The sequence below is a fragment of the Nipponia nippon genome, unplaced genomic scaffold (genome assembly GCF_047370975.1).
Source record: "Nipponia nippon isolate SJK-2023a ecotype South Korea unplaced genomic scaffold, ASM4737097v1 scaffold_5, whole genome shotgun sequence".
NCBI lineage: Eukaryota > Metazoa > Chordata > Aves > Pelecaniformes > Threskiornithidae > Nipponia > Nipponia nippon.
Window position 1 is genome coordinate 27,439,290 of NW_028262369.1, and position 24,498 is coordinate 27,463,787.

General features: G+C 39.0%; 1 protein-coding gene and 1 long non-coding RNA gene across 5 annotated transcripts in view; one reads left to right on the plus strand and one right to left on the minus strand.

Annotated features, from left to right (window-relative positions):
* Positions 1 to 24,498, minus strand: part of ZFYVE9 (zinc finger FYVE-type containing 9) — a 59,923-nt gene that overhangs the window by 5,705 nt on the left and 29,720 nt on the right. For 3 of the 4 annotated variants that reach the window (XM_087730746.1, XM_087730745.1, XM_087730748.1), the window contains 10 exons: positions 23,968 to 24,067; positions 20,031 to 20,207; positions 19,529 to 19,698; positions 18,625 to 18,748; positions 16,773 to 16,895; positions 15,351 to 15,506; positions 7,157 to 7,381; positions 4,630 to 4,712; positions 3,779 to 3,883; positions 904 to 1,054 (listed from right to left, as the gene is read on the minus strand). In XM_087730746.1, the coding sequence (XP_087586872.1) occupies positions 904 to 1,054; positions 3,779 to 3,883; positions 4,630 to 4,712; positions 7,157 to 7,381; positions 15,351 to 15,506; positions 16,773 to 16,895; positions 18,625 to 18,748; positions 19,529 to 19,698; positions 20,031 to 20,207; positions 23,968 to 24,067 (1,414 nt within the window). The remainder of the gene's footprint in view (positions 1 to 903; positions 1,055 to 3,778; positions 3,884 to 4,629; positions 4,713 to 7,156; positions 7,382 to 15,350; positions 15,507 to 16,772; positions 16,896 to 18,624; positions 18,749 to 19,528; positions 19,699 to 20,030; positions 20,208 to 23,967; positions 24,068 to 24,498) is intronic. The other variant, XM_087730747.1, reaches the window with a different exon arrangement.
* Positions 4,721 to 15,343, plus strand: LOC148052097 (uncharacterized). Its single transcript, XR_015698658.1, has 4 exons — positions 4,721 to 6,066; positions 10,286 to 11,920; positions 12,704 to 13,024; positions 13,443 to 15,343. It is a non-coding gene; the product is annotated as an uncharacterized LOC148052097 (long non-coding RNA).

A 24,498-nucleotide genomic window follows, 5' to 3' on the forward strand; every position in this document is an offset into this window, starting at 1 on the left:
AGTGACTGGGGATGCTTGCAAAACATAAAAAGTTTGCCTCTGTCTTGCTTGTTCTCATTTGGAGATAGTATAAATGAAATTCTCCCCAAAATCACAACGTTTAAATTCTCAGCACACTGCTGCTGCAGCCTTTCAGCCTATTCTAACAAAAATAAAGCCTGGAAATTAGATGGTCTAATTGAGGTGAACAAGGAGTTTCTTGAAGATGCGTTATTAAAATGCTGCTGCTGTTGGTTATTCCTATTTACCTTTCTCTCCTACTAAATCTCATCCTCCTCCTTTCACATAGTATAGGTCAAGCACAGGCAACCACAACCTCACTTGTAATCTCCAATAATGCCAAAGACAGCTCTCATTATTAATGTAGAGATGTTGCCTAAGCCAGTTACAGCACTGTGACCTCTGGAGCACCACAAGTCCTGAGCTGTATTGTGCAAGCAGCATTACCATATATACAACGGAGCAAGCTGTTACGTGCTTTATTTTATGTCTGCTTGATCTATGAAGTTGCTAGAATACCCCTCAGACAAATTCAGAACAGCACCATTGACCTAGAGAAGGGTGACGTGGACTGTACACAGGATGCAAACCACACAGTCTGCCCCCTGACATCTGAGATCGTGTATTCTGCAAGGGGAATAAAACACCAAGGGGGTAAAGGGCAGAGAGAGCAACGTGTTACTATTCCTTGAGTTGCATGTCTAACTCACAAAGCTGCCCATTCAGTAACGCCAGCAGTCGGAATTATTTTCTCTAAAGATCTAACAGAAACTCAGTGAAATGCAGACAAACCCAGTTCTGACCGATTCACAAAGCCACATGCTGGAACAGTAACGCAAACGGCAAAGAAGTCACGGCAGAGCGCCGGGAGGGACCGGCCTCCTTGTGAGCCCCCGTTCTCACCCTTCCTCGGCTGATTATGGATGCTGATGGCCTGCGTCTGGTAATTCCCGTCATCATTCTGAACACACACCAGATGCGAGTCTGCTTTCTCATTGAAGCACGCTCCCCCTGCTAGAACATGCTCGTTGGATTTGTTCATGGCTTTCATCATCTGCAAACAAAAAGGTTTACCATTTCTACCCTGTTCATCAAGCACTACCATAAATAGGTGATTCTTGGAACCATTTAATCAGACAGAGCAAGCTTCTCAACACTCCTCATATTCTCATGTCAGATTTTAGCACTCAGAACCGTACACTGCTTTTGAAAAGAGCGTTCAGGTCTTATACTGTCTAGATGCTTTAAAATGCCACCTTTTATGTAATTAAGATAAATGGTATAAGGGATAGCTGAGCTATATAGGTTGCAAAAGCTATTATCTCTAGCTGTTTTAAAAAAATAAATTCACAGGAAAAAAACATTAGAAAAACATTGGGAGGAAATACCTGGCTTGTTTACACAGCTACAGTTGCTTATGACATAAATCATAAATGCTGCCTCCACAGTTCAGTGCTAGACTGGCACTCAGACTTGTGGCATTTAATCCTGGTTCTGCAATGACCAGACAGCAAAGCTTTAGTGTCTCTGTGCTTCACCTGCATGAACTGGTGAAATTGGGATCAATGTTCCCAATTTGAAGACTTTTTTAAAAGACCTGAATCATAGACATCAAGAAATAATTTTAATTCTCTGCAAAGGAGGCCTCCAAAAAGCATCCAAAAACATTTGTGAGATATATCTGCTCTTCAGTTTTGCTGATTATCATCTAACATACATGCCTTGACAAAATATTCTTGTAAATTATATAGCTGCTTTCCTTTTCTCCTCTCTTCCTCTTCATGGAGGCTCAGACTCTGAGATTTTTGATCCAAAAGAAAACTGAGGGAGTCATCTATCTCTAGAATTTGTTTCAAAACCAAAAATAATATGTTTGCTTAAAAGAAAAAAAGGCAAATTAAATTACACACCCCCCCAGTGAAAACCCTGACGAGAAGGAAAACGCTGAATTATTTGACATCTCTTAACAGCACTCATACTCCCATCCTTTGCTTCCTGTAGCTGATAAGCATGCACGCTACACGCAACACATTTGTCTCTCTCAGTCTAACATAAAACCTTAATTATAGTGTCAGGAACATTAGCTGATGCTCACTATTGACGAATGTGCACAGGTGTAATGTTTGGGGAGGAAACTTAATTAACATTTTGCATCAGACAGCAGTGTATTTCATTATCTAGTTTATCATGTCATGCTCCAGAAACAAGAGTTTAGCTCAACGGCAGCCATCTTTATGTAGCCCAGTAGTTGCTGTTAGCATAACAAGAAACAGCTGGACGTGGCAACTGTACTTTGTAACAAGGCAACTGATTAAAAAGTGACAGTCACCTTTGCTGAGGGACTAAACAGGCAACAAAGTATCACTAGAAGTTGTAGAAAATTAAAATAATTTTGAAGACAAAAATATTTAATAATAGAACTATATATTAACATTTGTTAATTACAGTCTGAATTCTCCACGTTTAATCCGTCCATGAGATTTAAAACAAGCTTTCCACTTTCTAGATAGTTTGAGTGACGCTCTTTTCTAATTAAATACTGCTTTACATGAGAAAAAAGTAAAGGTCTTGTGGTTTAATTCATCTTAATTCAAACTATACTCAGATGAAAAATCTCTAGTAAGTCAATCTTTCAACTGGATTGCAAGGAATAATGTTAAATAAATAACACTTTCTCCATTTAAAAAGCTGAATCCTGGCTTCACACTGGAAAGAGAACCCAAGCACAATGCAGAGATTTTGCTACGCTGCTTAACACAGGGATTTCCTCACAGGCCAGCTTAATGCAATGTCTAACACAGAACTGAAGCTAACACGCTTGCAAATGCCAGGCACAGCTAATACTTACAAAACTGCATCTTGTGTGCCAATCCATATTTAATTCATGCAGACTTTACTGACCTTTTCCATTTTCTCACAACTGCATCAAGAATTAATACACCTTTTAACAGACCCTTTATCTGCTTGCTTCATCAGTTTCAGCTTTTTCAAACTTCACAAAAGAACACTTTTTCCTTTTTTAAATGTCTTTCTTTACTCTCACAATTATTTTACTCAAACGCTTCTTGCAGGGAAATTCTCTCTTGAGATAAAGCTGCATTCTGCTTTGATATTACCAGAACATTTACAAATACCATTTTGCCCAGGAGGTTTGCTTTCATCCCAACTGCTGATTGGTTTCAAAATACCAAGTTACCCCCTCGTCTTCAGAGAGAACATGAAATCAATCACCTTCTCCATTGCTCTCCTTCATTATTGTTAAAATATCTTCTCACCCAGCTTTCTCAACAGCACTACATCCTAAAGATGCTGATTGACTTTCTCACATGAGAAATCAAGTATAAAATTTAGATGTTGAGAGAAATTTTACATAAAATAAACAGCAACCCAGTAAACGCTAATAAATGCTTTGAGTATGCACACACAACATAGAAAAGCTAAAGCACTTTTTCCTCCTAGTTTGCCTCAAGTGTAAAGTTTGTCCACTTACTTGTTCAAATCAAACCAGTATTTTTATTATTTACAATTACACTTTATATGTAAACAGTTAAAAAACCTGAAGAAAAACAGTTTAAGAGTTTAATTAATACTAAATTGAATTGCATTCTTTCTGTGGAGCCACCCTCACTCACTCTCAAAACATGCGCGCATCATGCATTTATCGTTTACTTTTGAGGCAGCTTTTACTAGTGGTTGTGAATAAAGTAGGCTTCCTTTAGATCCCAGCTCCTCCAACCACAAAGAAACTGTACACAAATGTATTTCTTACAAGCATTACCTCATTGTATCTGTTGCTAGGAATTTTGATGCTGGTTTTTCTGACTTCCATATCAACCACTAAACCTTGGACCACAGGCAGCGTGTACTGGTAATTTCTGAAGTCCTGGTAATTAAAACAAGTTTTTAAAAGTTAGGCATGATGATCATCATTAAGACTGTAGGTTTCAAAACTGTCCCAGTGACTACTAGTTAGCGCATTAAAATAATTGTAATCAGTGACTGAAAGGCAGGGAGGGAGGGAGACATCACAGCTTGTAACCTACATAATTGAAGTACGCAAATGAAAAAACATCACCATGACTGTTAGCCATTTCACTTATTTTCTTACATCAAAATTAATATTGTCCAGCCTTGAATGTCACCACTGTATGTAAGAAAATTTGCTCTCTGTGTTCTGCTACATTACTGGGTAGTTATTAGGTTTGCTAGCAGTAAGATTAAGTCATGCATCGAAGAGTATTTTCTATATTGAAAATATTAGCAAAGTAGGAAGAGCTAATAACGTCACTTCAGTTGAAGCACTGTAAAATCAGAGAGCTGTGATTGCACACTGTGATCACCTAGCACTTCTGAGGAAGGAATGTGAGCAACTAATGCACTCGTTTCAAGATCCAAACATTCTCAGGTGGCCAGGTTTTGGCTGTTGATTTCGGGTACCTTTTTACAATTCACTACGTTGTTGAAAGCTAACATCCAATATCAGTAACAGCGGTAAATTCACCCAAACGCCCACTATTTCCTCTTGTCATCTTCTAAACATGCCAGCTACTATGTGCAACAGGAGTACAGTTCTCCCCACATTTATCCATTCACACTGATGGAACGTGCAAACTCGGTCTCAGCACTTACTGCAAGAAGGTTCATAATCGTGTGTCCAGTCTCTCCAAACAAAGGCTTACGAAATCTGACACTAAAAAGCGGGCATGGATAAACTAGGATAAAATAAAACAGAAAAGATCAGATTGAAATTTACATACTGAGATTCTGCAGAAACAGATTCAAATACAATCTCCTCAGTTGAATATGGTAAGCAGCAGCAAAAGAAGAGACTGGACAGAAGACCAGAGTTTAAAAAGCAAAAGGGAAGAAGGGTTTAACATTACAATGCACCTTACACGTGTATGATGGCTCCTTGCCCACCACGCTAGAAACAATAAGAAGAATTATGTGGAATGCTTACAAGTGCCACACTGCAAGACTGAACTTAGCAATCTGGACACTGATTGCAGAGATGACTTTTCTAAATACTTTTCTCAGGCTACTTCTTGGAAACGTCTTCTTCCTTTTTTATGACCATCCTGCTGTTCTCCACTATAGCATCATAAGCCTTTAGCTGCTGTGGCTGGCATGTGTGACATTCAAGTGATAATACAGATTATTTCATTTTCTGTTTTCATGATTTTATAAGAATGTGGCAAATTCTCTACAGGAGTATGTCAAAAACAATTAAAAGGACATTTACGGTATGTCAGCAACGCAAAATATCTGCATTCCTTGGCTGACTTAGCCATACTTGTAAAAAATCCATGATGCAATTCAAAGTGTAGGGTATGGATCTGGCTACATTACATTATGTTGCAGCAGAAGCCATAGCAGTGCTTGAAACATGACTCATGCAGTAATATGTAATGCCAAGGTTTTCTAAACGCATGTTTGAAGGAAGGTTCCTAAACTATCCTCAGGCACTCAGCCCGATTTCCCAAAATGCCACACATCTTCACGGTTCCCAGCGTAGCCAGAAGGGGCTGCAAAATGCTAAGCAGGTTTGAATAACATCATCAGGATTTCCTGGTAGAAATAAGCTCCAGCTTCTGCACACTGATGCAATATCTGGAAAGCATCACAGCTCCTACGCACGCACCATACAGCTGACCAACTCGTGAACGGTGTCCTGAGGCACCAAAAAGTGTTCAATTTCCCATGTCTGCCACCCTGGCTGCATACAGCAGCTCAGCGACGTCCCAGACGCACTGAATTCCCTGTGCTTCAGCTGTACGGTTGATCCGCAGATGCTCAGCAGATGTCTTCTGGACATCTAGCAACCCAGAGTGACTCCTGCATGTGATCTGCTGTGCATTCAGCAGCACTGGACAAATGGCCAAAATCTGACAATTCCACCAGAAAAGAGGATGTATCCAAGGAAACCTGGGACACAAATGCAGCCCCTTCCGAGATGGGATTGAGGAAATAATCTGCAGCCACACACAGCACAAGTGAATGTGCCTAAATCCAAACCAGAGCTATAGAAGTGATTCAGACCCCAGCTTCCCAGCGTACTCAGACCAGGTACTTCTGTCTGTGAATATCAAAACATTTGTTTCTGTGCTTAAAAACAGATGTCACATCCAAAATATGAGCATCTTTGTTTGTTTTTCTAAATGTTGATGGGAATAAATACACTACTTAAAAACCTCATGGATATACACAAAACTTACACACCTTTAACACTAGTGTTTCTTTGGACAAGTTTAACCTGCAGTCCTCATCCTCAGAAAGCAAATTTTGAAGATTTTATTTTTCCTCTCCAGTAACATAGGTATTTTATGAAAAATGCCCAATGTTGCCTAAACATCACAAGTTAAATATACAAATCCATATAAAGCATATTCTAAAATTTATATTGTTAAAAACTTTTGAAAAAGTTTTGAAAAAAAAATTAACAATAGACCATTTTCATAGTAATTCATATTTACCAATTTGTCAATTAAAACAGCAACCGAGCAAATTCTTGGCCCATCATGGTGGACAGGCTTCCAATAATCTCTTTGCTCCAGCAATGGCAAATGTGTTTTGAAAAAGATTTTATCCTAACTTATGCTAATTTCATGCTAACTGCTAAGATTTTGTTCAGCTGAAACACTCTCTCCAGCTTATTTGTTACTAATTGCAACAGAATTTTTGCAACAAATTGCCACGTCAGTTGCCCCTGCACACATACTGTTATTCTCTGGAAAATGAGTGTGGTTTTAAAAACCTAAAAGCAAATGCTCTTTCATTTCAGCATGGAAAGAGCTTAACATCTCAAAGGCTCTCCCTTGTACTAACTACACCAGCTAAATCAGAATTGTTCTGCACATAACTCTATTTTAGGTCACCAAGTGAACTACAAACAGCTGCTCAGAACTAGATTTGTCTCTGCAAAAATCTCCCTGATCAACTAGTACAGTTGTAAAAGGGCTGTAGGTCGTACCACAACCTCAGTACTGCTGTGCTGTTAGTTGGATGCAACGTGGGTATAAAACATAATTTTTACTTGCCTGTTCAAGCTCGTGTGGCTTTGACCGGTAACAGTTTAGGGCTGTGTGTGTGTGCTCCCTAAACCGGAATACATTCTCCTGCAGAAATAATTGCAGCTAAAAGAATGCATGTTACTTACGTCTGTATTCAGCTCCAAGTCTCAACATCAGCCGGATGGGGAACACTTTAGCCCAGGGAGTCTCCCATTTCTGAATGAGGATGCCAAACAAGTACGGTGGGGTTGGGAGCACCAGGTCTTGCAGGGACTGATACGTAGCTGCAACGTACAAGAACCCTCCATGTTCTTTGCTTCCAAGGAAGCTCTGGCTGAAAAAGGAGTGTCCCAGGTTGCCAACAACGTTACCTATGAACAAAAATGCTCATTACTTCACTAGATTGAGAGCTATATCAAGAATTTAAAGAGTTTTTCAGAAGGGAAAAAAAAATCCATACTAAACTCTCTTTGCTTCCTGAAGCACTAATGTCTATTAATCACACAAAACCCAATGATTTGCTGCACACAGGGGCTCAGGTTACCTCCTGTGCAAACGTGCATAATCTATTATGGAATAACTGCTGTAGACTAGAGCCACCAAAGCCATGGTATCTCTGGTTGATCCACCTTTGGTGACACGTGTACTCAGTGACTATCACTGGTAGGAAGTCAGTTTTATAGGAACACGCACACATACCTTCATTTCTGTACCTGACTGACTAATCCATGCCTGCAAGTGTTACCAGGACAGCACATACAACCACAGACCTACCACCTCTCCTGGGGAAGCAGGGAGGGAGACTAGCCTCAATCATTTCTGTGATCTGCCTGTTTCAGGTAGTAGAGGCAGTGTAATGGAGGGGATGATGCGTCCCAGGGATAGCCAGGGAAGAGGAAGGATAGCTCAGGCCAGTATTGCCGCTAAGGAAGTGGTACCTGCAACCTTCCCCTAGCACTACAAAAGCACCCAAAGAAAGCCTGTTTTCAGTGTCTTCCAGATATTCAAGGGGTTTCCACTGCAGAAGCTGGTGTTGACTGAACTAAACTTTTAGACCCAGCTGTGATTAAAGGAGAGATGTGCACCTGGTCAAACGATTAATGCCGACTGATTGTCCTTCCATTTAGGCAAACCACTGGGGTGCCTGCCCAGACACATACTGAAGATCTGGGTCTTTTTAAGAATTACACAAAACAGTGTTTATTTAATTAGTGTACTTAACATAAAATGCAACTGAGAGAGACACAGGGGAGAAAAATCACTAATTTTTACTCACATTTTTATTCTTTGATGCTCTTAATTTGCAAAAATGTTTACAGTGGAATGGCTGAATGAATCTGAATGTTGATTAGATTGTTATAGCATCCAATGCAGCATTTAATATTGAAGCAAAGAACCATGGTGTGATCCCTTTTATCAAATGACAACAACAGCATGCAAATAATGTACAGAACAGCTGATCACAATTCTCCATAGGAATATGTGAATATTAATAGCACTGATTTGCTCTCAAAGAAAATCACAAGTAATTTCAGAGAGCACGGTGTGGCTGAACACACCACTCATGAGGAATCGCATGGGTTTGAGCCACTCACACAGGCCTCCTGGGCTTCTGCAGTAATCCCAGCCTTTCCCACCTGCAGACAGAGAGACTGCTAAGTAGCAGTTTCTGCTCTTTCTCTACTACCCTCATAATGGAGTGTTTGTATTTGAATTCAAGGCAGTGATGTGCATGTCTCCAACATGCACATCAACTGCACAGCAACTGGAGGGTTTCTCCCTTCCACACCAGGAGACACAAACACACAAACACTAAGTTTTAAATAAGTAAAAACATGAGTCACAGATGTGCAACTTTGACATCCTTAGTAATACAAGTATGATCTTCAAGTTAAGCCTTCTCTATTTTTATGCTGCAAAACAGCCTAAAAATCATACACAAGCATTTACAAACACAAGAAAAATAAATACAGTAGGTACAGTTTTGGCCAGCAAAGGAAAGGTTAACCAATGAGTCCTTTCAAGTCTGTCCTTTATACTGAACACCTATGGAAGTCCCAAGTCATAGTAACTCTCCATGAAGCCAGTGCCAGCGTGAGAATAATACAGCTATTCCTGCCCTCCCTCCGGAGATGTGGCCATGCTACTTTGTATCCCTCCAGACCACCTTGGCACAATCACCACCAAGTATTGCTTCCTTCACATGACCTTGGGAACCTCCAGCTTTAAATATAGCTACTGGCAGGTCTGTAAACAAAAGGCTCTGTTTATACTCCAACTAAGAAATAAGTTCAAGGGTTTCCTTGCTATTCAAATTTGTGGGCACCTCAGTAGAAATTTTTTTTTTTTTTTGCTGTACCCACAAGGTGCCGCACAAACTAAGCTCTCAAGTTCTCTGCTAAAAGGCGACAGGCTTCAACAGCCCAAGCACCCCAGGGCAGGGTGCAGCTCGTTTGTAGCTTGCCGCTATCCTGTGAAGCTGATTTGTAATTTTACGGATACACACAAGCCAGAGCTGACACCACCAACCCAGATCCAATTCCAGAACTCTTACAGTGGCTACAATTTCTGTAATGCTCAGCTGAGCATACTTGATGAAAAGTAGCTACTGGTCAAACTGAAGGACTGACATGATTAATAGAGCCACATCAAATGTTGTCAGCTGCTGAAAATCATTGATCCTGCCCATGTGCAAATGCACTTCTCTGTCAGCCTGTGCTGTGACACTATTGCTTGCTCAGTGAATACACTGCTAATGCACCAACTCAGGCATCCTGCTAGTGAGTGCAAACCAATGTATCAATTGGTGCTCGTGAAAAAGATTTTCACTTACCTAAAATAGCTGCTGGCACCTTTCTATCTCAACTCCACCCGTTTGCTTTTGCAGTTCCCACCTACCCTCACTTATCTCCTCTTCTTCATTTATACTTCCTTTTTCCCTTCCCATCTGTTCTTACCCAAATAGAAGCTACAGGCCTGATGATAGTAAAATTACTTGGTGAGATTCTCAGTTCCAACAACATGACCATAATAATACTTTGTAACCTTAAAATATATGAAGTGCACGAACTGCTAAACTGAATTGAGTTCTGCACCATTTTCTGAAGTATTTTCTGTGTGAAAGAGGCTAGGCAAAGTGAAGCTGTACAATACTGTATAGTTCTGAGATGTGTGGTACTGCCCACTGGGATGACAAAGCAATCAGACATTTCCACTTGCGACTGATGCCAAGTGCTGCAGCGGAAGGGGACGACTACTTATTTTTTCCGTTTCAGGAGATGGAGACTCACACGCTTGGGATGCCTTAACAAGAATTTTTTCAGCCAACAGAAACATGAAAAAAACCCTCAGAGTGGAATCTGCAACTCAGCTCTTCAGCACGTTGCTACCATAAGCCACAGCGTTATAAATTACTCCTTTTGACACAAGCAGCTCGCAGAGTGCAAGCTCCAATAGGTTACCACTATTAAGAGGACAAACTATTGGGATTAGGTAGTTGTGCTGCAATTTATTATTTATAAGAGCGTGCAAGAGCCTGCTATGTGGTGAGCATGGGAAGAATCAAGCAAGTGTTTTCCAACACACCTCTCTAGTGCCCTTTTCAACCAGCAAACCCAAGTCAAAAAGCCTCTTTGGGCTTTGGGCTTGTCCCACAAACATTTCTGCACTGACCAGGGGTTATCAGCCTTTCCTACCACGTCTTTGAAGGTGGTTCCAAGTTAAGGCCCCACTGATAAGCTGGTATTACCAGCCTGACATGGTCAAACCCAAACCACTGCACCATTACACATGTAAAGCATAGCACTGTGTTTCAGAAGCTTGTAGAGAAAGTGTAGCTGTCAGAAAAACCTTCCAAAAAAGCTATCCTTCTCAAAAGCATGTAATTTAATTTACAAAATATCAGAACTTCCTTTCTAAAGAGGTAATCTCAGAGTGAACAGAAAGGTGCCTTTCCTTATATTAAGTTCCAGCACCTGACATCAGACAACTGACATTATTTAGCAAGTGCCTTAAGCGTGCATGATGCATCTAAAGCAGCTCTGCAGGAGGTCAGTACTTATTCTCTTCTCAATTATGCTGGGTTACCCTTGACTTTAAATCCTAAGCGGTTCTACAAAGTCCTTTAAAAAACCATGCTTTTATCCACTGATGTGACTTTCTTTTTGGTCACGATCCATGCTGTTTTGAATTCTTCACTTAGGTATCTTCCTCTGATGAACAATGTACTTCACATATGAGTTTGGCAATCCCTTCTGGACTCAAATAAAATAGTTTATACCAGGAAAGGTAAAGAAAAAAAGATTCCTGCATTTGTTTATTGCACTCAATATGTAGTGAAGCCAGTTAGGTGCTTTTACCAAAAACAGTGACGTTAAATTTCTACTGTATGCTTCATATCTTTTGGTTAATCCCAAGTCAAAAAGCTGGTACTAGCATCCAGTCTCAGGGAAGGCATACGTATGGGGCTTGTGGAAGTTAGCTGCATCTGTCCGGCCTCATTCCGCTGTCCTCAGTAACAACCAAGAACTGCCAAGTACCAAACACCATCCTGAAAACCTAAGCATCCCAGTTCTGTAGGAAGAGATGCACAGCAATATTCACCGGGGAATAACCTTGCCAGATGGATTTTCTTCAAGAGCAAATGAGCACATACTCTTTGGAAAAGCAATACAAACCCAGTCACTACCACACCAAGAGCCACAAAGAGACACAGAAGAGACAAGACCGTGAATGTAACTTGATGGCACAACTCATCTGTAGCAGATGCCAATGATGAGAAAAAACATATGAAATTCAACATTCAAAGTTCTGACCATACTCAGCATCTTTTTATTGCAACATATCAGCAAGTAATTTGGAAAGAACTTATTCATATTGGCAAGGGACACAATGCTTCACTTACTATCACTGTGAGTAGCAGTTACCAGCATCCAAAACTTCCTCAGGCTAGTCTGTGGCAGCCTTCCAACCAATCACTCTCACACCTTATATGATGTTTGATTTTGTATCCATCTTTCCACCTTACCCTTGTAGGGATGTATTATTCACTCACAGTTAACCTGTTCTCTGTTCAGAACATCTACATGGGCTTCTTTATAGATCTACTCTGTATTAGCTACCACCTTATTTAATTAAAACCAGGCGGGTTAAAAATACACAAAACTGTGACTGGGATAGATCCACCCTCACCCAGAATATCCCCCAAACCAGGGCAATCACAAAGCGATTTCAAGCAGTTGCCAGATTTGCATTTTCACTACAAAAGTAACAGTGGCATTTATTGTATTCCACCAAAGAGTTGATGTACTAGTGCATATCTGGCAGCTCTGTATTAACACATCCAACTGCTTCAAAGTACCCATTCAGACAGACAGAAGTTCTCATTTTTCCATTCACTAGACCTCCTGCCAGGCTTATAGCCAACAGACAAGGATAATCATGGGATTACTACTACAACAGTACAACTACTACAACCACAACAGAAATCATTAGCTTTCAATTTCAAAACAAGAAAAGCAACACAGCAGGGAGCTTGATGACAGAGGGGCCAGAGGAAAAATAAACTGATGGAAACTGAACAGCAATTAATAGTTGCCTTAATTAACAACTTTACAATTTATTATAACTCACATGCATACAACCTGTAGTGAAAAGTGCCATTTTTCCTTCAAAATCTCTCCATTGTTTTACAGTTATAAAGTCCTAACACCAGACCATAGCTTGAGGTTGAGGACTTCCCATAAGAAAACTAATGAAGGTTCAGGGCAGTGCTGCACCAGACTGACATCCATGCTGAAACAGGAGAGGAATCTGAAGGACAAACTGCAAAGCGTTGAGCGTACAGATTAAGTGCTCCTGCCTTCAGGTCCTGAGGCCTGGGCCCTGCTGGCGCTGCTCGCACATACTCTGCCAACGGCTGAGAGCAATACCTAGCACAGAGGACAGGACTCAGCCTCAAGAAACAAGTTACCCCTGAGGAACGCAGAAGCATCTGGGAATAGGCATGAGTACATGTAAGTTTGTGCTTCTAGGCTTGAACGCAGAATTCAAACTTGAGCAAGAATGTGACTCATGAAAATAAAAATTGCTATAGATACGGGCTTTAATTAAATAAACAAAAAGGGAATGCTGTATTTTTCAGCTGAAAACAAAAACAACAAGAAACCCAAAATCACTCCAAAACAAAATCAACACCACCAAAAGTAATTCTTGTTTCCATTTCAATAAAACATACTATATGTCTTTTTATTTTATGACTGGTTTTAAGAAAACATTTACTAAAGGATATAAATAAAAAAATCCACAGAATTTATTTCCGTTTCCTGATGGCAAAATAAATTTAAACCAATATATTATATAACAAAAAAGGAAACTGTGAAGCAGGGTTTTAAATAGTCTCTAACTTCTAATGGGAATTCTCGTTTACTCTAGATGTCTCTCATCTAAACGCCAGGAGAGGTGCAGTACCTCTGAAATGAACAACTTGGGAAGCGTGGCTCCGTCTACAACAGCATGCAAACTGCAAACCACTTCCAAGGGATTACAACCCCCAGACCATCATGTCCCGTCTCTCTGGCTGAATAACGTTTAAGACAGCCAGAGTTGCAAATATGCTAATATATACTTCTCCCTCTCAAACACGCATGACTTGGAAAGAAAAAAGGATGGATATTGAGAGAGTGCATTACAAAATGCTATGGGAATTTATAAAGGTACTATGTTCTACAAAAACTTCAGCATGGTTTGGTATTGTGCAGCAACTCAAGATGTCTATCTACTTCTACTACGTGTCTGAAATACAACACAGAGCAAATCCTACCAAAAGAACATTACACAGTGGAATTATTAAGCAGTGAAATTTGGTTTCTGATTAAGAATCATACAATAGTAAGCAGCTCTTTGCACCAGTGCAACTGTAGGATATCAAATTACTACCACCAGAGCACTAAAAAAAAGAATTCCAAATACATTATGTAGGAGTTATAAATTATGTATTTCTGTAGTGTAATTATACAGAACTTCATTGCAATATACACACCAAGCTGGATTTATATATGCAATATACATATATATATACGCACACACACACGCAATTTTTCATATCTATCTCTCTCTGAATAACATCATAATTAGAAGATAAAGCATTGCAAATGAAGTGAGGCTTGGGAAGGCATTTGTTTCCAGCGTACATGAGATCCATTATGACATGTGATAATAGTACATTCTAAACCTGGCAACCTCTCTAGACAAGCTGACCTTTGTTGTATTAAGACATTTTAGGAAACAAGATCTTTTTCATTATTTTATTAAAGTGTTGGATTCAGTCACTCCAAAGGCATTGCAAATGATATGCAGAACCCTTCGTAAACGTATTTTCGGTATAGAACCTTAATGTGATCCAATTTCACCTCTGGAAAACTAGCTTTATTTTCTAATCAGTGGAACCAAATACTTGCATTTTTTCTTATGCAATAATTTTTGAATTCTAAGGTCCAACAATAACTAAAAGTGGAAGCCCATTTACTTAGCAAATGTAAAATGTGTAAAAGTTTACATAATGCAGTCTTGCAATTTAGATACTAAAATTCAAAATTCAGGGATAATTTCTTCAATGCCCTACAATTCATTCCAGGCACACATATACATATATATTTGTATTACTTTATAATATAAATAGTATCTCCATAATGTAGCAATAGACACACATGCTGTGGGAATCAAATTTCTGAACTACCTGGTTTGGGGATATTTAACATACTATCCACAAGGATTCTCAAAATTTTCTTTCTGGATCTTTAAAAAAACTACCCTGACTTCAAGCTGAAAATATAAACTATTAGAAGCAATGTCATTAGTGTACCCATGAGCCCTGCTGAGTATCCTACTACACTTGCTGCTACATGAAGTACAGTACTAATTTCAGATATGTTGGCCATACTCAAATTCTGACCCCAGCACCTAGCAGAAGCAGCCAGAGCAGACAGTCAGCAATGCCTGCTGAACACAAAGTTGTCACAGGCAGAGTCCTCCTGCTCCATTGCTGTAATAGTCTATGCATGGCCTTTATAGCCCAAACTTCTTTGTTCTGCTGGCACCCACAGGAAGGCTGGAAGACCTTTGGAGCAGCTCCCCAGGTTACCAGCACCTCATCAATACTTTTATTTGGCGAGATGAATATAACACTGGATACTAATAACCAATAACAACTCAGCCCCCTAACAGCTTTGATCCTTACTCTCTTTTTATACAAAAATAGCCATTTGCTAAATGACAAAAATGTGAGTATCTGACCCAGTACAATTATCTATCCAAACCATTTTTAACAGAGAGCATTCCTACCTGCTAAGGCATCCCGGTAAAGTTGCACAAAATGGTTAAAGATATCCTTAGGCAAACATTTCTCATCAGGCAAACACTGCAAGAGAATGACTATCTCTGACTGCCCCACTGCATGCATGCCTTTTGTGGTGAAACACCAGCACTTCCTGTTCACATCTGCAGAGAGGAAAACATGTATCAGAACAGAAGATCAGAATTTCATAAAATATGCCTAAATTTCACTACAGGAAGATAGCTCTTTCAAAAATCAGTTTTACAGCATGTTTGGTTGTGATATCTGTCACACAGACAAATTAGGTTCTAAATCTGTTACCTTGCAAGCAAGCACATCCAAAACAAAAGCAGCTCAATAATTCCCAGTTTACAGCAAAGGAAGAGCCAGAGCATCACTGCTCCCAGTCAGATCTTGGGATTAACACCACAGAGCAGACTTTCAGCAGTTTCTGTATCCAAATTAAAGGACAGGATTTAAATGGGAATGAGGGAACCTGGGAAAAGGCCAGGCTGTTGGCTGTGCATATCATGATCCTGACAGCTAAACCAGTTTCAGACAGTGGTATCTTTCTCCTAAGATGGATAGCAGGATGTCAGGTCTCATTTCATGAGACGTCACTGGGTTGTTTTGCTTCACATGAATGTTAATGATGACACATGCTCTAAGTTTCACAATTCATCTGTTGCGAATACTAAGTCATTGAAACAAAATCTTTCGTCTAATATGTGTATATATATGCATACTAATGACATTTTTATATATACGTAAAAAAGTGTACTGTTATCCAACCAGATGCTGAAAGATTTATAAACAACTTCTTAGTTTATTGTATGAACTTTTCACAAAACCAAAACATTTTACTGCAAAACTGTCCTTCTGAGTTTCTCAAATGATGTTTTCTTATCCAGCAGAGATCAACTCAGGTACTAACACGAGAAGCCATCTGTATGCCTCCCCATTCATTCCTCCCTCCCTCAGCACACGTACACACACACATGCACAGATGCACAGTACAGAAAAGGATAGAAGAGGTGCACAGTGGAACGGAACCTGCGTATTGCTATGGGATCCTATCTGCTTTTTCCAGAACAGGATGACAGGGAAATGAATTAAGCAACCAAAGGAAGAAAAAGTGATAAAATACCTTGCCCTACCAAGTTGGACAGGAGACACTGATCTCCAAACCTGAGACTGGAGGCTCTATCAGTCTAGTTTATATTTTCTACACAAGATTATCTGTATTGATGTCTAAATCATTGGAAAAGAGCTTTTTGTAATTTAACTTAATATGGCTAAGGACAAAGTTTTCAATCCATGCACGTTTTCAGAGACTATCTCACCAAATAAAAATGCTGCTGTTCCTACTAATAATATATATAACATTTCCCCTCTCATACCCCAAGCCTTATTTAATAACAAAAACTTACAATTTACTATTTTTACCATGGACAGCAAATTAGCATTTAAAACAAATACAAGAGGGTCAGGGCCACCATCCTCCAGCTGCTGCATGACAGAGATCTGAGAAGGTCTCTCTTCTACAGCATAGTCTATGAAAGAAACAAGTAAATACACAGTGAAGTCCTTAACTTACTGGTACAGTACTCTACATTATAGTCAGATAACCCCGATTCTGATGCTTTTTGCTTTTTTGACCTTAAAAAAAAACTTATTTAAGTATTGCTGGCTTGATTGATCGTTTCCTAGGCTGGTATTTTCAAACTTCAATAGCATTTACGTGCATAACCCCTGTACATCCATTAGAAAAGTGCAGCTTGTTTCATAAATCAACTTTTTTTCAGTATCAACTGGAGGAGAAAATGGAAATCAAATTGAGAAATGTGTCATGGTGTCAACTGAAATCCCAAATGACAAAGAAGTTAACGATTGTTATTCATATCACAGTAAAGCACAAGAGCATCAGTCCTGGACTATGAACACCAACACATGCTCTATCCCTATGTCACAAAGCTTATACTTTATGTGCATTAGCTACTAGGAGGATAACAAAGAGGGGCACACTATATAAACCAACATTTCTCATAAATCATAGAAGGTCTAAATCCAGTGTAAAATGAATCCCAACATGAAACTTCAAAGACGTCTGTAGTGTCCCTCTATGATTAGACCCAGATGACTAGCAAATTAGAAATTTTCATCCATGTGATTATAATCTACTCTGCATTTAAGCTTTAACAAAAAATAGTTACACTGATGAAAACAGATTTTGAAAGAAATGTATTACCTTTCCAGCTAAAATTATCTAGAAAGAAAGGTAATTTTGCTTTCTAATGTGAAAAATGTTTTTGGAATCTTTTTAAATAGAATTAGAATATCAGAAGTAAAATGCAAAGAAAATCCAGTATGTGACAGCATATGAAACAACATCAACTTAGCATACAAAATATGATTTATGTGAGGTTATCTATGTAAAAGCTGAAAAGTATACTGTAGTTTCACTCTTTTTTTGTGGAGGAGACTGAATAATCAGGCACCCATATGAACAGCTAACACAGGATGGAACGGATTTGTTTTGAAATTAAATGCTGCTCACATTTTGGTTTTGAGACTATCCTGCAATAAAAGGTTACTTCCAGCTTAACATTAGAAATGCACTGTATCAGCAAAATATTTAATAGGAATAAAGAAATCAAAGATGAAAAAATAAGTTAATCCCAGGAATGTAGTAAAGGATGTCATGAATCAGACTGTGGAAAGCAATTGTCAGATAAACAAATACATACATTTTTTTAATCTTTTAAAAATTAGTTTTTAATTTTCTGAATCCTCCTCCATTTGGATACTCTGGAAGGGGACATCACAATTACTAAAAGCTTCACAGTGGGCCAAGATGTGCAATAGTGCTGTTGAAATGCAGTGCTCGGGGATGCCTCAGACAGAGCGGATGTTCCAAGAGAATTTCAGAGAAGGGAAGCATGAATATTCATAAGGCTAATTAAAATGTATCTCTGTGTGAAACATTCCCCACAGTCCGATTAGTGAAGAAATTAGCACATATTTCTGGACTGAAGTTAATTTTCTTTTTGCTTTGTGTTTTACTTCCTACAGTAATATCATTGCAAGATGGGGTTCTTCCTGGATGCTAATAAGGATCAGTGGTGCAAATGAGTGTCACAACATTTAGCCATGAGTACTTACTGTGAATTTCTTCAAATATTCAGCATATTGTCAGCATCTTATTTTTAAAATAAACACAGTAACTATTAGGTTAATTGCAGCTGGTAAGCATAAAAGCTGGCTGCCAAATTATACCCTCACCTCCTTTTACTCCCGTGGAGATGAGAATTGGAGGAAGACCATCTTCAGGAATTAGATTCATTGCACTGCCAACAGGACTGCCAACCTGAGTTATATTTCCCGAGAATACAGCAGCATTATCAGTCTACAAGAGGCAAACAACAAGAAAGGACAACATTACAAAAGTAATAATGATAATAATGTAAGAGCTGGCTAACGAGATTACTACATGTAGGTGAAGGAGTCTGTGTCTGCTGGAGAACCAGAAGCACCAAGTAATTTGGCTCTTTAATAACAGATGATCATGTGATGACTCCTGTATGTGAACTATTACTAAAAAGCCTGCTTAGACAGAGACTGCATCTCCCTTCTCCAGCACCACACATACCCATTTCTTTACAAAATCTAAAGGTACCTATGCCCATCTGAACTTTTTGCAAAGTCTCAATTCCACTCACATGGGGTATGGTGGATTTAGCATTGTTAGATTATATCTGCACTTTCCTGCATACATCATTTTACGAGAAGTGTCAAACAAAGTATTTTTCTGCTTTGTGCTATGACAATCTTATTGTTTCAAACTCCTTACTGACCGTGACTCATCTTTTTTAAAACATGCATTACACAAATATCCTTCATACGCAGGCTGTACTGCCAAACACTTGGAACCCCCCCTAGCACACAGACTTCAAACATTGCTTAGTGTTCTGCCCCATAATACTTCACTTCAGTTCAAAATATATGGTTGTTTCAGCACTCTGCAAACATTAAAATAAGTGAGGACACTTGCTATACAGCGTACTAAGACAAGCCTCAACAGATTTCCTAGATCAGTCTTACTGAAATCACCATAGAAGCTAATATACTACTCACAACCAAAGCAAGCATGGTATTTTGAGCTGTGAACAGCGTAACGCTTCCTTACTTCTGCTGATAAAGTGTTGTTGGTCACAGGCTTTGATGGATCATGCGACACTGCTAAGGTTCCTGTGGAAGTTGTCCCAGCCACTGTCAGTTTTGCTGCATCAGCAACTTCTCCATTGGGTAATATCCCATCAGCAAACCAAACACGCCTCTGTTCTCTAGGTTGAGCCACTAGAAAGAACATTAAAAAATAGGATTTAAGATCTCACAGCAACATTGACTGGAAAATTTGAGTACAGAAGAGCAAAACCAAAAAAATTAATAAATAGAGAAGTGTGGACTGGAAGGGACTTAAGACATCATCTAGTGCATTTCCTATGGCAGCATCATGTATAAACACATCTGCTGAGAATAGTTTACTTGTCCTTAAAAACCTTATGTCCCTACTGAGGGCAGGAATACCACAAATGGCATTAGCTAGAGTATTTGGAATGGATGGAGTGCGGATATTCTTTCCAAATTCTTACTACAGGTAAATTGAAAGAAAAAAGAACTACTCTTACCCTCTGCTCCAGGATGCTTTAAAACTCCCACAGGTACCATGACAGTGGGAGGCGGAGAGCTCAGGGCGCCCGAGGCCTGAGCCTGCTGCAAAGGAGGGATAGTAGAACAGTATTCAGCGGGATTGTTAGGGTTAGGACTCTGGCTTGAGGCACTCATCATGTTCTCCCAGGCTTGAGCTAAAGCAAACAAAGAACAAGAAATATGAGCACAGAGGAATGTATCTAACAGTCCAAAACACTGTGTTAAGTTCTCGGCTACAGTAGGTATGGACCCTGCCACCTTCCAAAGACCATCTCTCTACCTTTATTTAAAAGCCTAGGAGACTGTAATTAAGCAAGATAATGCACAGCGGGAGGAGAAACAGCACTGGTCCTGTGCAATAAAAATATCAGTTCATATAGAAATATCTTCTGAAAATTATAACAATACGCTTTGACCTGAATGATGCTTAGTTCCTCATGCTTCATTTTGTTTCCTCTTCAAAGATTTAACTGAAAACACTCAATTCTTTTATATGTATGTATATTTATCACACTGTATGGATGGATGGACATTCCTATTACAGATGTTTTATAACTTACAGGACACTTGAGCAGATTTATCTTTTGTATATGAGAAAAAGCACCTTGCATTTCTTTATATCCATGGCAGATCGGTACAGATCAACAACTTGTATTCTTAACTATAAAAAAACTCTTATGCTATTAATTCTGAAGGCATGACTTGAGCCTTAATTCAATTGCCCAAACAATAACACATAAAACTTGTCAACAACATCCATCACAGTGAAATCTCTCCTCTAGCTAGTGAAACAGACTGTATCTCCACAGTACTACTTCTTTTTCATCCATAAGGAAGGCTTGTAGCTATGCAAGGTACCAGAAAATTCATATGTGTGCTTGCACCTTCAACCGTATTAGTATGTTACAAATAAATGCATTCCTCTAGTCAGGAAGAAATACCATGCCACCTAAGCTCTCAGAGCAGCTATAAAGCCTGAATAAATCATGTACATCTTCGGGTTCCTTTGGCTATGAATTGTCAGAAAACCAAGGTGAAAATAACAAGATCAAAAAAACCCAAAGGGAACACAACAGAACATAAACCCTCCTGCTTCCTCCCATCAACCTGCAAAACCAATAGAGTGAAATGCCTGCCAATGGAAGAGGTACTGAGGTTTCCATTTGAGGAGATTAATTAAATGCAAGTATTTTTTTTAACAGCAATTCCATGTTCATTTAGAGTATAGGTCCTGAAAGAAGGAAGTGTTAAAAATGCACAAAGAAAAGTTACATCTCTAGGATCCCTTTATTAGAAAAGTCGTAGCATGGTAAAAGAAAATTTTTAAAGCCTTCTCTAAATCAAGCAACGTGCCAACTCAGCATATCTACCAATTTAAAATATAGTAAAAATAGCACTGGAAACCTATTAAACACATAGCCTGGCCACGGAAAAGTGCCAGAAAACATACAACCCTCCTCCCACCCCCCAGTAAAACACAAACCAGATACCAAGCAACCAAATGAAATAACTACATTTCAAGTGCGATTTCTACCCCCGGTTCCAAGACTGTGCAAAGATTAATGCTTAACCTGCTGCAACCAAATGAAATAACTACTTTTCAAGTGCGATTCCTACCCCCGGTTCCAAGACTGTGCAAAGATTAATTCTTAACCTGCTACACTGAGTGGAAAAAAAAAAACAAAAACCTGTACCGACAAAGAAACTGCAAGGATCAGGAGGGATGAGATAGGATCAGGCTACAGGTTAACTACCCAGTAACCAAAAGCATCATCACAAAGCACTGCAGCAAGGATAGAAACAGAGAGGTAGCCTGGGGCAAGTGCACCTAAGTATGCAGGCAGCACTCTCCCTATAATAAACCAAGCAGTGGTGTCACTGTTCGCTGCCATTAACGTGTATCCATCCTGGCAACAGGACAGAAAGGTTTTTAAAAGGAAATCATTATAATATGATCAATTTTATTATGCCTTTTTACAAGAACACTTCTGGTTTCAACTGAAATATTTTCAGATTCCTCCCTTCCCCCAGATGAAAACAAATCCTACTCACCACCAAAAGGAGCCAGCTGTCTTTTGCCAGGTGTATGTTTAATTCCTTGTTCTTGTACACCTTGAAATGTGCTAATTTCTCCATCTCAAAATGTAACATTTTAGCACCCCTTCAACGTCGTCATCAGGACTCAGTTTTAATTTCTAGATATTACAACCTACAATCTCCTGTCACCTTACACATTTGGCCTACAGTAAAGAATTAATAATAATTAAAACCTACCACTGCACACTGATTAATCTTTAATCTTTTTGAAACAGAAAAAAATTATTCCTGTTTAATAACAGAAACTGTCTACTAAATACTCGGTTACTTTCAACCGAACCTGCATAATGCTGAACTTCTTTGGAGAAAAAATAAAGCTATGAGCTTGTAAGTTTAGTTAGATGCTCAAGAAATTAACAGATCTTTCTGAAAACAACAGCCCAAATAATCTACTATATAGTAACCTGGAAAGATACCATCAAAATTACCTTGTCTGAACACTGACATAAAAGAGAATTTACCTAACTAAGCCTTTGTTAAAACTACAGCAGCAATCTTTTATCAAAGTCTCGAAAGTTTAACTAAACATTTGCAGCAATGGAGATTCCATGATAACTGTTCAATAATTATCAGGATATTTAGTTATCCAAATGGTTAAGAGTTTGCATTTAGAACCTCAGTTTGTCTGATTTCTCATTCTACCTACTACATGTTAGAATGCGCCTGTCAGACCTTCCTCTACAATTGAGTAACTTGTCGTCAAGTTTCAGTTATCCATATATATGTTTATACCCTGAGATCAAGTCACCTATTCACCTTGATGAGACAGGTTTTCTCATGATTTAAGCACTCACATGGATCCTCTCTCAACCTAATCCAAGTTTTCTATCTTCTCAACTCAAGACATATAAACTGAACATCAAATCTTTCAGCAATAGCTGTCTCAATGTCATGGAAATAAGTCAATTGGACAGTATAATCACCCAAAGGTAACTGCCAGCTCAGGAAGTTCTTGACATTTTCAGAAGCCTCAAGATACAGTGGGAAGAATACTCTGTGTTTGCCCATATTTATACCACATATCTACAGTGTTAATACTATAAAGGACAAAATACAAAACAGAGTCCGTGGCTCTTTGGTCAAAACCAAACAAAGTCTTTCCTTACACCAAGCAGAGGTAATATAACTTCTTGTTTCTTCTACTTGTTAACTTCATAACTCCTCGTGACCTCTCTCATATGTCCCATGTTCATGTCAAGCTTTTAGCCACAGCACCACCCTGGGTTTGACAGGCTGTCCAATAATGTGCCCAAAGCAATAATCCAAACTCATTTGTCCACATTTGTGGATAGGTTTTTACACAAGACCTCCTACTCTAGCACCAAGGAGTTAAGGAGGAAGAAGAGTTGGATTAATTTGTGGATAAATACTACTTTCCCAGTTTCTTATAGTGCATAATCTAGAAGAGGCACAACTGCATGACTCCTGTCTTTGGCATCCCATACAAAAACGTAACAGGTTATCCACTCAGGCATCAAAGGACAGAGAGTAGGCTCCTAAATTAAAAACAAAAAAACCAAAAAAACACCAAAAATCACAGTTTCTGCAGTCCTGGTATAGCACTCACAAATGAAAGGTTCCAAACTCATCGCAACCTTACCAGTTTTTGCCTTCTGTTAACCATATTTACTTTAGGAACCCCCACGCTCCACAGGGATTCCATGCTGATCTCTCAAGGGCCTTTGCTATTTTAGCATACTTACCCATACAAATTAAGTATTTTCTTTTTTTTTTTTTTTTTTTTTTTTTTAAATATCATCACTACTGCTCAACATAAAGCCAGTGAAGCCCTGCATCTCAGATTCTCTTTCCACTTACCATTCATTAGTACTGAATGGCAGATTACACACACTCTAGCTTCCTTTCGATCCATGTACAGCAACTTGCACTTCAGGCTACAGCATGCCGCACAAAAAACCTGGAACCAAAGGGAAAACGACTTAAGTGTTGTTCAAAAATATGTGATGAACTGATGAATTCAGACGAGAATATCTGTAAAGCTCTAGACATGCAAAATAAGGAGGTAAATTATCAGTATTTTCCCATTAAAGCCACAGTGACTAATACCTGCCCAGGGTGCCTTTCCTACTAATCCCGATGAAGCAGTATTTTGTGGAACACATAAATGCATGTTGTCCTGATACTACACACTGGTGTTTTTAAAATATGTTTGGCATAAATGACAATGGGTTAATAAATTCCTACCACTTTACAGTCCCTCACAGAATTAACAATTTGGGAATTAATTTCAGTCTTAGAAAAAGCATGAGTACTTTCTAGAATCAACTATGTATAAATGCACAAGTTTTCTCTACATAAGAGATTGCTGTGGCAAAGATTAATTCAAAC